The sequence below is a fragment of the Danio rerio genome, chromosome 19 (assembly GCF_049306965.1).
Source record: "Danio rerio strain Tuebingen ecotype United States chromosome 19, GRCz12tu, whole genome shotgun sequence".
NCBI lineage: Eukaryota > Metazoa > Chordata > Actinopteri > Cypriniformes > Danionidae > Danio > Danio rerio.
In genome coordinates, this window is record NC_133194.1 from 29,013,074 (window position 1) to 29,028,286 (window position 15,213).

The 15,213-nt window shown below is 35.3% G+C and overlaps 1 protein-coding gene across 4 annotated transcripts in view; it reads left to right on the plus strand.

The window, feature by feature from the left end:
• npr1a (natriuretic peptide receptor 1a) overlaps positions 1–15,213 on the plus strand; it is a 237,606-nt gene that overhangs the window by 205,735 nt on the left and 16,658 nt on the right. For all 4 annotated transcript variants that reach the window (XM_073930933.1, XM_073930934.1, XM_005170050.6 and 1 more), the window contains 2 exons: positions 1,872–2,031; positions 4,158–4,313. In XM_073930933.1, coding sequence (XP_073787034.1) covers positions 1,872–2,031; positions 4,158–4,313 — 316 coding nt within the window. The remainder of the gene's footprint in view (positions 1–1,871; positions 2,032–4,157; positions 4,314–15,213) is intronic.

Sequence of the window (15,213 nt, forward strand, 5' to 3'; positions counted from 1 at the left end):
AAATTTTGCTATCTATAATCACTAATAATAACTTCTGTATAGCAGTTCCGCAACATATTGACACTCAATGACACTGGAATACCCTGTCAGAATAGTCTAGTTGCTGAGAATGAGCTTTTTGTAGTGTCTGGTATAATGTTAATGTTGTTTTTTAGTGTGTTTACATAGATGAATATGGCCACAGTGTAAATGCACTGTACAGTTATGATCTTATTACCACATTATATCGGTATGATAACATGATACCGTTGCCTTCTGTGATTTCCTGAAGATAAACACAAAAAACAAAAAAACGCAACTGGAATAACTACAGCAGTCGCCATCATTAATCTCATATGAAGCATTAAGAGATTGTGAAACATATGATGATGTGTGCAAGTGCTATAGTGGTGTGCCATTTCTTAGGGTTAAATTTTGAAGCCCTTCCCCTTTACACTTGGTTTCAAGGGCGAAGGGGTAGGGGTACAAAAATTAAATTGAAATTGGGCCTTAGTATCCCTTAAAATTTATAAAAAATAGTAAAATACAAACTCAAAATATTATTTCCTGAAACAGCCTAAAGTTTTTCAATTTGCATTTCACTTTTGATGTAAAATAATAATATAATAACCCAGATAAAAAAAATAAAAAAGTAACACTTTGTGTTACTGTCTTGTTGGATACATGATTATACGCGTTAATAAGGAGACATGTTATTATGTAGCTGTCAGTCAAATCATTGGGCAGGAAAACTGCACTCCTACATCACGTTGTGATGGGCCTCAAAATGGGAGTGATTTGGGTCCTATTTTTAACGTTAGGAAATATAAAAATAGACTTATTGTGTTTATTTTATCCTAATGTAACTATACCTACACACAGTTTTGTCTATACAGCTTACAAACATTTTTATCAAAAGTCCCCTTTAAAATATAACTAAGCAACACATTTATTTACTTTTTCAAGAAGTTACTCAAAATGCATTAAAAGAACCTTTTCCACAACACTGCAGACAAATGCTGAATCTAAATTTAATCACAAGATAAATTTAACAACAAAATGAAAGTAAGCAGCAGCTCCTCATGAACCAAATGCAGCATAGTAAATGTTCCAGGACTAGTTCTCTCTCGTCCTTCACTGTCGTCACTCTACCTTATATCCTTCTGGAGCTTCTCTGTGGGATTCGAGACAGGTGGGTCTCACAGGTGTCTCTCATTAACACTCGCTCCACCAACCTTGCCAGAGCCATGTCCAAACCCCAAACTCTATTCTGCACCCCCAACAAACAACCTCAGCCCACTGTCACAGCAGCCGCCGCACCTGGGAATAAGGATAGATGAGGCAAGAGAAAGGAGACAGAAGAAAAAGGAAAAACAGAAGGGGAAAGAGGAGAAAAAATAATAATAATCTGCCGCCCAAACACAGTACCACTTGGTCCTGACCAGCTGAGAGACCCATATTCAGGATGCAAGTCAACAGTTTCAATGCTAAGCTTTTTTTATGAAAAATATGAACATGCGTGGATAAAAAAGTAATAATTATGTCACAAATAAAGGATTTATAATAAATACTAGATTTTTTCAATATTTTTACATTTTGATTAATATTTATAAAAATGTCTACATTGATTTTATTTGATTTTATTACTGTAATGTAACTGAATCTGCAACAAGTTGATTTACATTTTGAAAAATACAGTTCTCCACGTGACATCATATATGGGTGGTTTTTAAACATGTAATTTAAAAGGATGTCAATTCCTTGACAAGCAAATTATAACCCCTGAAAGCATAGTGCAAAGTCAGTAATTCATATTTTTGTGGCGTGGTTTTAGTAAATACACTGGATGCTGTCGGATGTCTTTGTGAGAGTGTCATCTTTTCATCACTCAGGGAATGGCGTTCCTCCACAACAGCGTCATCGTCTCCCATGGCAACTTGAAGTCTTCCAACTGCGTGGTGGACAGTCGCTTCGTGCTGAAGATAACCGATTATGGGCTGGAAAGTTTCCACAAGGACAGCAATTTGGATGACGTGCATGCTTTCTATGCACGTGAGTACTGGATACAAGTATAGAGAACAACCTACAGCTCAACCCTGTTACTGGAGAACTACCTTCCTACAGAGTTCAGCTCTAACCCTGATCAAACACACCTGAAGCAGTTAATTAGGACCTGAACAGCACTTGATAATTACAAGCAGGTGTGTTTGATATGAGTTGCAACTAAAATCTGCAGGAAGGCAGATCTCCAGGAACAGGGTTGAGCACCCCTGACCTACAGTTTGCTCAATTTTGAGGTCAATTCCATAGTTCTGTTTGGAAGTTTTATTTAACTGCCCAGGTAACATTCCATAACCATCAAGTTGTGTAAGTATTTGCACATAATGTTATTAAAATAATGTTTTTGGAACATTCTTGTAATGTTTATAGAAAATTGTAAATTGAATGTTCTAATAGCATTTTAAATAACATTGCTGTCTGTACAGTGAAGTCTGTTAGAGACCAGTGATGACTGAGAAAGATTAGTGATGTCTGTGAAAGACTATTGATGTCTAAAGCTGCGGTCACACCAGAGTTTGAGTTTGCGAAATTCTGTCGTACAGTTCTGCGAAAGGGGCGGGATTAAACAAGATTATTGGGCATTAAAAAAGTGAGCGATTGCTCCATGTTTTTAATTTCTGTCCAGAGAGGTCATGTTTTGATCCTCGGTTCGGCTCATGCAGTCAAGTGATGCGATTTTGCAGGTCAGAGTTCACCAAGCTTGAACTTTGCACCGCAGCACCCTGTGAAACTTAACCCATGACCCTGCGTTTCCGGTCTGACGCATTCTCGTACGTATGAATGGAAGTCTATGGGAGGAAAAGCCCAGTGTGACCGCAGCTTTAGAAAGGCTGGTAATGTCCTGTGAGAGACTAGTGCAGGGGTGGCCAACCCTGTTCCTGGAGAGCCACCTTCCTACTGATTTTAGTTGCTACCCATATCAAACACACCTAAACCAATTAATTAGGACCTGAACACCATGTGATAATTACAGGCAGGTGTGTTTAAATGGTTTGCAACTGAAATCTGCAGGAAGGTGGCTCTCCGGTAACAGGGTTGGCCACCCCTGGACTAGTGGGTTGCCTCCGAAATCGCCTACTACTCAGTAGGTAATCCATTTGAATTTGAATTTAGAACATTATACATCTGCCATTTTGTCATGATAACCACAAAAACAGTTTTTATTGGCTTTTTGTTCATCAAGACAAGGACAAGGTTTGTTTGGGCTCGGGTCGACCATGGCTCGTTATTATATGCAATGGCTAGCTCCACGAGCGAGTGATGATTCTCTGTAAACCAATAGTGTTCAGCTGCACGTCTAGCTACGCCTTTTGGTACCCTTTAGTTCTGCTAGGTACCCTTTGCAAAGGGTAGCCAAAAAGTGGTACTGTACAGTTCACTGTCAAGGTATTTTTTGACATTGGTGACGGCCATAAAAGCATACCGAACCATACCATACCATACCACTCAGTGGAAACAGGCCAATAATCATATTCTCATAATGCTCACTTTACTTAATTTATTACTGCACTTCTAGAATTGTTTTCAGTGCTGTTGTCTCAGTCAAATCCAAAAGCACTCAATCATCTGTGCAAAGGGCGGAGCAACATTTGGACAGTTCCATTTTTGTGGAATGGAGGGGGACTGTACATTTGATTGAAAAACCTACAAAGAATAAAGGGTGCTGTTATCAAATTACATATTCGCCTTACTTTTCCATGCAGGATTTTTCAGTTTTAAAATGTTTTGTCTGGGTGGGTCAACCCTGAGTGGGCTAGTGCCACCCTGGCCCTTAAGTAGCCTTGCTACTGATGGTGTTTGTTAGAGACTAGTAAAGTGCTGTGAGAGACACTGATGTCTTTAGGGGATTGATGTCCTGTGAGAGGCTACTGATGTCTGTAAGAGACTGGTGATGTCTTGTGATAGACTAGTGATGTCCTGATGTCTGTAAGCAACAAGTGATTTTGCTATGATAATCATTTTTTAACTAAATAAAGGTTTTGTTTGATTACCTTGGTTATTTATTTACTCCAGCATGGTATAGACATGACTAAAACTCCATAAAATGTTAAATGATTATGTTATTTAAGAAAAAAGAATGATAAATTCTTTTCTAATTTTGAAGTTTGTGTTTGTAGGTCAGCTGTGGACGGCCCCTGAGCTTCTGCGTGCTGATAATCCACCAGCGTGTGGAACACAGAAGGGTGACGTCTACAGCTTTGGCATCATCCTGCAGGAGCTGGCTCTGCTGAAGGGCGTCTTCTACCTGGAGGGCCCCTGTCTCAGCCCTAAAGGTCAGAGTTCACACACTGTATTCTCGGAGTGTAATTAGCAGCTTTTTTAATCCAGATTTTTCTTTAAAAAATGAAATGTATGTGTGCCAAGAAAATATTTCAGACCTTCCATTCATGTTTATTTCTACAATGATTTTGCAATGTTGATTGTGTTAAAGCAGCTTAACATAGATGAAGTTCTAGTTAATTGAAATTGCTTCAGTCCAGTTTTATCAAAAATAAAATTTGTTTCTCAACCACGTTCCTGGAGGACCACCAACAGTCCATGTTTTGCTTGTCTCCTTTGTCTGCCAAGCCCATTAAAAGTCTTTCAGTCACTGCTAATGAGCTGATGATCTGAATCAGGTGTGTTTAGTTAAGGAGACATGGAAAATGTGCAGAGGTGGTGGTCCTCCAGAAACGTGGTTGAAAAACACTGACCTAGACTACAATTCTGTCACATAACGAACAACAAATTCCATAATGCACTTTTTACACACCAATTTCTGTTTCACTTTGATTACACATGCACACACACACAGCAAGAGGATCATTATGGACTGATTACATTGACTTTAAATACAGCGCACGCACATCTTTGCTGAGTCTTGTTTAACTGTTTTTGTGACATTACGTTGCATTTCCTTTGTCTAGCCTAGCCGCGTTTTGACCCTTTGCCTTGTTCTCTTGTTTTGATTCCTTGCTACCTATACCAACCATTCACCTGTTTGTTGACCACGACTCTGGATTCCCTGCATGCTTCTTTTCGCCCCTATTTTGGTCATTACCTCTTTGACATCTCTTAATAAATCCTGCATTTAGATCCACAACAGTTGTCAGCTGTTGTTATTTGTTAAGTGGCAGAATTGTAGTGCAGGTGAAGGTGTGTGTTTACCAGCGATCCGCAGCCGTTAGATCGTTGGTGATCATAACACAGTTCTTCTCTGGCCCTTCAGTAATAAATGTTTTTTTAAATTTTTATATATATATATATATATATATATATATATATATATATATATATATATATATATATATATACAGTTAAAGTCAGAATTGTTAGCCTCCCTGAATTATTAGCGCTCCTGTTTATTTTTTTCCCCAATTTCTGTTTATTGGAGGGAAGACTTTTCAGCATAATTCTAAACATAATAGTTTTAAAAATATATTTCTAATAACTGATTTATTTTATCTTTGCCATGATGACAGTAAATAATATTTTACTTGATATTTTTCAAGACACTTCTATACAGCTTAAAGTGACATTTAAAGGCTTAACTAGGTTAAGGTAAACTAGGCAGGTTAGGGTAATTAAGCAAGTTATTCTATAACGATGGTTTGTTCTGTACACTATCGGAAAAAAAAAAAATTTAATTTTTAAAAAATTCAAAACTTTTGTTGCCGAAATAAAACAAATAAGACTTTTTCTTGAAGAAAAAAAATTATCAGACATACTGTAAACACAATACTGGGTTTCCTTGCTCTGTCAAACATCATTTGGAAAATATTTAAAAAAGAAAAAAAAATCAAAAGGGGGCTAATAATTCTGACTTCAACTTCAACTTTATATATTATATATATATAATAATATAATAAATGTTTTTTTTATAATTTCTTTTTACATATATATATATATATATATATATATATATATATATATATATATATATATATATATATATATATATCTTCAGCTGCTCCAGAACGCAGCAGCACGAGTGGTCTTCAATGAACCTAAAAGAGCACATGTCACTCCGCTGCTCATCCGTTTGCACTGGCTGCCAGTTGCTGCTCGCATCAAATTCAAAGCTCTGATGTTTGCCTACAAAGCGACTTCTGGCCTTGCTCCTTCTTATCTGCTCTCACTTCTGCAGATCTATATGCCCTTCAGAAACTTGCGTTCTGTGAATGAACGTCGCCTCGTGGTTCCATCCCAAAGAGGGAAGAAATCACTTTCGCGAACACTCGTATTCAATCTGCCCAGTTGGTGGAATGAACTCCCTAACTGCATCAGAACGGCAGAGTCACTCGCTACTTTCAAGAAACGACTAAAAACTCAACTATTTAATCTCCACTTAACTTCCTAATCTGCAATTGCCTTTCTGGATATACCACTAACTGTACTCAAAAAAAAAATTAAAATAATAATTAAAAATTACTAATACTTTCCTTCTTAGACTTTATTAACCTCATTTGTAAGTCGCTTTGGATAAAAGCGTCTGCTAAATGTAAATGTATGTATATATATATATATGTATATATATATATATATATATATATATATATATATATATATATATATATATATATATATATATATATATATATATACATATATATTTAATTATTTATTTATGTATTTATTTATTTATATATATATATAAATATATATATATATATCAATACAAAGATGAATAATCTTAAAAATAAAATGAAAATCATATCAATCTGTAAAATCTTATTAATTATTTACTTTTTCCTTTTGTATTTTGTTTACATTATTTTTACTGTTACTTTTATATTTTCAACTAATGTGTAGTCTGTGTTTTTATGTTGCTATATATATATATATATATATATATATATATATATATATATATATATATATATATATATATATATATATATATATATATATATATATATATATATATTATGTATTACATTAATCTTTATTTTAGTTTAGGTAATTTTAATACATCAAAGTTATTCCTTTATTATTTGCCAGCTCAATATAACTTGTTTTCATTTAAGTTTTTCTATTTATTTATATATATATATATATATATATATATATATATATATATATATATATATATATATATATATATATATATATATATATATATATATATATATATATATATTTGTATTTGATATTTAGCTTTCCAAAACGTTTTTAATATTCATTTTAGTTTTTAGGTAATTATTATGTGTGTTTGGCATTTGTATAATTTGTTTTAGATTTCTATATTTTTTATTTGTGATAGTTTGTCATGTCATACTACTAACATTTCTCTTTTTTTTTTTTTTTTTTTAAGTTATATATAACAAATTTTTATTTTATTTTATTTTAATTCATCTATTGATTTCAGCCTTTGTTCAATTTCTGTTACCAAAATCAGCTTGCAATCATTTTAGTTTTATTTTAGGTTACAATAGTATCACTGAAACTAACATACAGTACATTTCTAACAACTTTGGATAAGTGTTTTCAACTGTATTTTAAATATTTTGCCTTTCATCATAGACACTCTTACAGTATTTTTCACCCTTTGCCAAATTTTTCTACAAACTATCCCTTTTTACAACAGAAAATTAACAGCACTATTCACTGCTTGATTTCTAGAAAACTATCAAAGAGACGATGATTATATTTCATGATTGCAAGTGAAGTTTTTTTTTTGTGAAATATAAATAAATTGCAGTATTACACTCTGATGAGAATGATTAACTCATTATGCAGGGGAGTGTACTTCCTCATTTGTTATTTTGATGTGAATTAAAACATCATTAAATAAAATGTGTTTATGTAGCGATTTAAACAGCTAATTATACAGAGATTGCGAAATTTGAATAGTTTGGTTTGCCAAAGCATTAGTAACAGTGCCCTAAACATGAGAATGATTTATTCAAAATAAACATTTGTCTTTAATTTACTCACCCTCAGGCCATTCAAAAAATAGAAAATCTCAGTGAAGTATAAAGGAAGATTATCAGCTGAAACCGTGGTCCTTTGTGGTTTTTAAATTTGCATCGGACACCAGCTCTGTCCAACAATATATACAGACAAAACAATAGTAATATCTGTGGTAAAGGCAGTAAAATAGCCTCACATATGCACAAATTCTTTACAAGCATATTTAGCATGATTATTTTGGATGTTGTCAAATTTCAACTCAAAATATACATCATAGCAGCTTGCTTGTTTGGTTTTTTAAAAAAATGGCAAAATTAAAGTAGATAGATCAAGTGAACCAAAAGAACAGAAGTACGAGTGTTTACACCTGCTGTTGAGAATTGCAATTTGGTTGATTGAATAACAAGTGCACAAGGGAGATACAATGCTGTTTATACCTGACGTGTGTATATTAGTGGTGAGCAGTTATCTGCGTATCTGCGTGAGACTCTTATCGCGCAATAAAAAGAAATATCGCCGTTAATCTATTCTCAAAGTTGGGTTGAGAGCTGGGTCTGTTCTACGCAAGCTATGATGACTTTCACCTTGATATTTTAGCGCGGATGTATACCTGACTGGTGAATCAAGTCAGCAAGAAGCCTGACTTTAAGTGAAGTTTATTCATAAACTAATCTCGAGAGGATCACATGCTTATGATTTATCACGGCCGGTCCCGTGTTTGCTAATCACTATCTTGTATGATAAAAAATATGATAAAAAATATCCACAGTTTTCAGTTCATTTTATCTTCGTTTGGAAGAAACCCCCCTCCTCCCCTATTCTCCTCCTTTACCTCTGATTGGGTGGCACGGCGGCCCAGTGGTTAGCACTGTGAGCCCCACACCAAGAACACTGCCGGCCCTGGTCCCATAGGGCCGATAGGTGTTTCTGTGAGGAGTTTGTATGTTGTCCCCGTGTCCGTGTGGGTTTTCCCTGGGTTTTCCGGTTTCCTCCCACCATCCAAAGACATTCAACACGTATAACAATCAAGCATTTGTCTAGCCCCTCTGTTCCCTTAGCTACCGCAGTCGGGGAGTTCTGAGATCCACCGAGCTCAGGCTCCCCTCTCGCTCTGCCAACGGGAGGAAGCCCCGGGTTCGAGGATCCCTTGAGCTCGGGGCTCTCTCCCGGGACAGCATGCTAAACAAGCTTTTATAAATCATCAGGTAAGTGTGAACTCTTGAACTGCAGTTCGGCAGTTTCACTTTTATGCACCCATGACAAACTAGGGTATTAGATGCAAATAAGGAGTAATGACTGGTGAGAGTGTTATGGAATTTAGTCGCACACGCCAAATGGAAAGAAAAAAACTTCCGCATTTCTCGATGTGTGTGTGTGTGTGTTTGTGTAAGCGGTCCTTTACTGACAGCCATGTGTGTGGATCTAGTCGGAAAATATGGCAAAAAGTCTTACATGATGGTAATAGTTTGATTGCATGTTTACTTCAATAATGCCACTAATATCTGCAAACTCGGCAAGTCTTAATTCCATTTCTGTTTAGTTCAGTTATGACTTTAGTCGGATTAATGTTATCAAAAATCGCTGTTTGGAGCTTATGTAGGCCTACAGTTCAAAATTCATGTTTAACTGAATTAACAGTTAGTAAACACAAGTACATCTTTTTAAACATCATTTATTTTCATTACTAATTATTATAGTAGAACAGTTTCTCAAGCAGTCTTTGCTGCATTTTGGAAACAGGAGATGAGTCCCTGGTCTAATGCGGCACCTGGCTTGAAACCTGTTCTCAAAGACTTATTATTTGGGTAGCACACATATCAGAATGCCTTCGGCAGAATTCAAAGGAACCATTTTAATCTTGATGAATCTAGATTAATTTCAAGATTAATCTAGATTTTAAAAATATATCTATGCCCACCTATTATATATATATATATATATATATATATATATATATATATATATATATATATATATATATATATATATATAATGGGGCATATATAATAGGTGGGTATTGATACATTTTTTTAATCTAGATTCTTTGGAACATGCCCCACTGCTACCTTATTTTCCCTTTCACATTAGAGTTTGCAGTGTTTCAATTTAGATGTTTTTATCAAATGAATGCAAATTGCGGATAACATTCTAAATACACTGTAAAACCCAATAAGTCAAGGTAACTCAACCATTTTAGGAAACCAATTGCAACAAACCATTTAGTTCAAAAACTAATCTTACTGAGAACTGTGAACTTACTCCATTTGAGTAAACAAAGCATTTTGAGTGCACCTGATAAATGAACTCAAACTAACTGAGTACTGTAAAAGAGTTTAAAACGCTTTTCAAATGAGTAGAATTAACTTTCAGTCAATTTGGAGTTTACTACACTCATTTCATTTGATATAGTTGACTGTTGGGTTTTACAGTGTACACATATTTTGATTGTTTTAAATAGTGGTTGTTAAATTCATTAAAAGAATGACTGTTGTAAATAATGGTTTACACTACACAGCGTTGTTGATTTACAAAAAAAAAAACAAGCATAATCCTGTTGCTAAACTATACTTTTTAGTTTTTTTTTTTTGGAAAAAAAACATATAAGTGACAATCTGAAATATTTTGTGGCATACTTCAAAAAATAAAGATGATTTAGGCTGATGGTTGCCGATGAGCTAAATCTCCAAAACTTTGCAAACAATAAAATAGACACTATCCTTATAAATAAACGACATAAACAACTACATTCTTTACTAAAAAAGTATAATATGTTGTCCAACCGCTGCAATATTTTTCCAACTGTAGTGAGTTTATTATTTTTATTGGCACTCTTTAAGGGCAGAGTAATACACAAGGGTGAATTGCTTTACTTGTATTTTCTTTTCTTTCTAAGTCAAGACCATCTCTTTACAATTCATTAAAGGGACTGAGGAAAAACTGTAATATCAATAGAAAACAAGATAGTTTAAGAAAAGATATTGATTAATATTTACCTCAGAGGCTTTCAGTTTAAACACACACTCCATTAATATATCAAATAAAGATATTGTTTATAAGTTATGTTGCATATAAATGTTTTAAAGTAATATTTGCTCATGCAAAGTGGCCTGGTCACTTTCAGCTGGGACCCAGTAACTGTCACCATTCTGTCTGTTTTGGGATGGACTTCTATATTCAGCTGTGTTCTGTGTCTTATTTACATTTTACGGGTGTCAGTATTGCTTATGTAGATACGTGGATCCAAATTCACACTCACACAAACTTTGTTCAGTCAACCGTACTCATAAACAAATCAGCACACACATACCAGCGGCTGCATTATAGAGAGACAACAAAACATGAGCGGCAGATCTGGAGCAGTGCCTGACCAACCATGAGAACAAACAGAGTCAAAGATAGCAATAAGAGAATACCGGATATATACCAGATGGATGGATGGATGGATGGTTGCATGGATGGACAGACGGATGGATGGATGGTGTTTGATGCTATTTTTGGTGCAGTGTTTAGTGACATCTATGCACTGATAGGCTCAGGGACGAAGATGCTGGAGCTCATCTTTGCCATATTCACGAGTGCAGTGAGATGTGGAGTGAGACAGGAAGGTCATGAGAGCGTTGTGTCATCATCACTCCCCTTGATTGCTGTGAAGACATTTGTTAAATCCAAGGTCTTCTCTGCGAATGACACTTTCGTCGCTTTTTCTCACATATTTCCTTTCTCTGTCTCTCTTTTTTCCCTCCAGCACTTATTCCAGTCGCTCGACTGTTTTCTTTTAGATTTTGATTTGCTAACTCTGTATGTTCATCTGTGTATGTTATTCCCAGAGAGTTATTATAAGGCTCTGTCTGGAGATGCATTGTTTTGACAGTCATTTTTGCAATTCTAGAAAACAATAACAAATTGAGAATACAATTTTTAAAGTAAGTAAACTTGTTACTTAGATACTTTTAAGGAAATTAGTGTGAAAGTTTAGGTCATTTATTCTTTTTTATTTTAAAGTTAAGAAAGGCTGAAGATTGTAATAAATTAATATATCAGGTTTTTCCATGTTTCAACCAAATACAGATTAAAAAACCCTTTCAAATTACAAAATATAAACAAAAAGACATAAGGTGCATCCCAAATTGCATAATTATGCACTATTCTACGCCGTTTTGTAGTATAAATAATGCATTCATTGTGAAATATTATTTTTATCTAAAAAGAATAAGCGCACTTTAAATAACTGGATGATGCACATATTCAACCATTAAAGCAATCGTGAAAGCAAAATTCCCCTATTTGAAAGATTATGATGCCTCCTGATGGTGATTGCAGTTGTACTCATCACTATTTGGCAGTTTGCTCATTTATTTTACTAACTTATCAACCGTTAAATGTTGCAAAAAATTTTTAATTTCATTCATTTATTTTCCTTTGGCTTAGTCCCTTTATTCATCAGGGGTTGCCACAGCGGAATGAACCTACAACGTTTCCAGCATATGTTTACAGTACTTGGAAACATCCATACACACTCATTCACACACATATACTAGCGCTAATTTAGTTTGTTCAATTCACCTATACTGCATGTCTTTGGACTGTGCGAGAAACCTGAACACTCAGAGGAAAACATGCAAACTCCACACAGAAATGCCAACTGAACCAGTGGCCTTCTTGCTGTGAGGCAACAGTGTTAACCACTGAGCCATTGTGTCGCCATGGTTAGAATGTACTTTTAGAAAAATAAATTGCTTGAATGGAGCTTTAGGGCTCTATTTGAGACTGCACTAAACTCTATTATTATTATTATCTTTAAAATTAGTATTGTTAAAGAGTTTAGTTGAGTAAATAAGTTCATAGTGTATAATGTGCCATTTAGTACACAAGAACCGGTGGTGGCGGGGGGGCCCTCCGCAGTAACCAACTCCCCCCTCCCCCATCTTTAGTTTGTGCGATCAAAACTCACCTTATCCTTAACACAAGTCACTCACCTTCATTTTCATTATGGAATCCACTATTTATGAATTTGCAGCATTTTGAGCGTGAGAATTTGTATGCGTTTGTGTTGTCAAACTAATGATCATTCATTCATTCATTTTCTTTTTCAGCTTAGTCCCCTTATTAAATGAATCGCCAACTTATCCAGCATGTTTTAGGCAATGGATTCCCTTCCAGCTGCAACCTATTACTGGGAAACATCCATACACACTCATTCACACACATACAGGGCCGGAGTGGGACTCCTTTTCAGCCCTGGAGTTTCAAGCCTCAGACCGGCCCACCTCAGTTCACGACTGACTATATTAAAATAAGGTCATTTCCAATTCAGTTTCTAATTACACTATCACGTCTTTTTTTTTTTTTTTTGAGAAAACAGCTGCTTTAGAACTTCAAATGTTCGACAACCCAAACAGTATTATATGTCTCAACAATAAAAATGAAAATAACAATTTACTCAGGCGAGGATCAAACCCGGGTCGGCGACGTTGTAATTTAACGTGCTAACCACTGGGCCACAACGGTTGTATAATGAGAAGTGACTTATAACATTATGAACCTGCAGGCTGGTTATATATGAAAAGAGCAGAGAGCTGTATTAAATTAATGAATAAGAAGACTGTGGTCAAGTAAATAAATAAATTAATTTAAAAAGTGTGACTGCTTAGAGCAACAGATTCTGGAGCTAGGGACACCGGCCCTCGCGGCCAAAAAACGGACCGGCCCACCGGGAATTCTCCCGGTCCTCCCGATTAGCCAATCCGGGCCTGCACACATACACTATACAGACTTATCTTACCTAATTTACCTTGCAAACATGCCTTTAGAACATGCAAACTCCACACAGAAACGCCAACTGACCCAGCTGGGGCTCGAACCAGTGACCTTATTGCTGTGAGGCGATTGTGCTACCCACTGCGCCACCGTGCTGCCACTGTTGAGCATGTTTTTTCAATTTGTTTGTGTTTTTCTGATTTCTGTTTGGAATTTTCTTAACTTTTTTAGTCTGAGCTCTCTCAGCCACTGTAGTAGCCAGATGCGTTTTGGTGTTAACGAAATGCACATTCAGCCAAACTGCACTTGAAGTAAGCTTTGAGCATTGAATCAGTCGCTACATTTCTACTTGCTTTAATATGCATCTGTCAGGCCCAGTTAGTGTAACACTGCAAACCCGCTCCTGCTGAAACTTAAACATTTCAGTCTGGACTAAACCAAGCCAGAAAAAAAGCGTTTTTGTTTTTTTGTTATTATATTTGATACATCAGGCTTTTAATTGCCCATGTGATACAGAGTACAGGACAAAAAAGCCAGCTGGGTTTTATTTAGTGGCTCAAATGGAGCAAAAATAGCAATTTACTGCACTTGTTATTTATTTGGCCACATATGCAAATAAGTCAATTACATAGTCACAATAGTATAACAGGCCACCTACGTAGAATACTTTTAAAAATGATTTGTTGCTCTTAATGTCTTAGTAATCTGCATTTAGTCAAATTAATTAAAACGTATTTAAATGTGGGCAAAACAAAATGTAATGCAGCAAGCCTACAATTCTAATTAATTAAAGAGCCCCTATTTTGCATTATAAACGGTGATAGTTTTTATTTTATTTATTTATTTATTTCTCCAGCAAGGTTGATATGCTTGGAAGGTCAAAAAACACTTTAATTGTCTTATAGTATGCATTTATTTGTACCTAATTATGCCAACGACTCCCATATGATTTGTCCAGCAATTAATTTGTTCCCAAACCCCTCCTTTGGTAAAGCTAATCTGCTGTGATTAGTCCGATGACCCAGTCTGTTGTGATTGGTTAACTGGGTTAGCATGAGACAGAGAGAAATGCTCGCCTTGGCTATGTAGTAGCAAAGAGTGTGTGTGAGCCCAATGCAGGAATGCAATAAAGTAATGCAGTTATTCACCAGCATATCATTCTACTCTTAACCCTAACCCCAAGTAATAACAATGACACACATTTAGTATTAATTCAGATAGTGCCAAAAGTTGAACTATTTAAAAAAATAGCCATGTACGTGTGTAGGAACAGCTGATGGTGGACATAGTAAAGACAAATGGCAAAGGATCGCGAGCTAACAAACAAATTTAAATTGGTAAAGGAAGAAGCTTGCAACACATTTTCAATGTAATTTTGAATGCAATATGTGAATAGCCCAATACAGATGTAACCTGAGAGATACAGTACCGTTATAGTTCTGTTACAGATAAGTGTTTACAAGCTATGTGGGGCGATAACACTTTACAACACACAATTAAATGCATATTTTGCAAACTACAGAA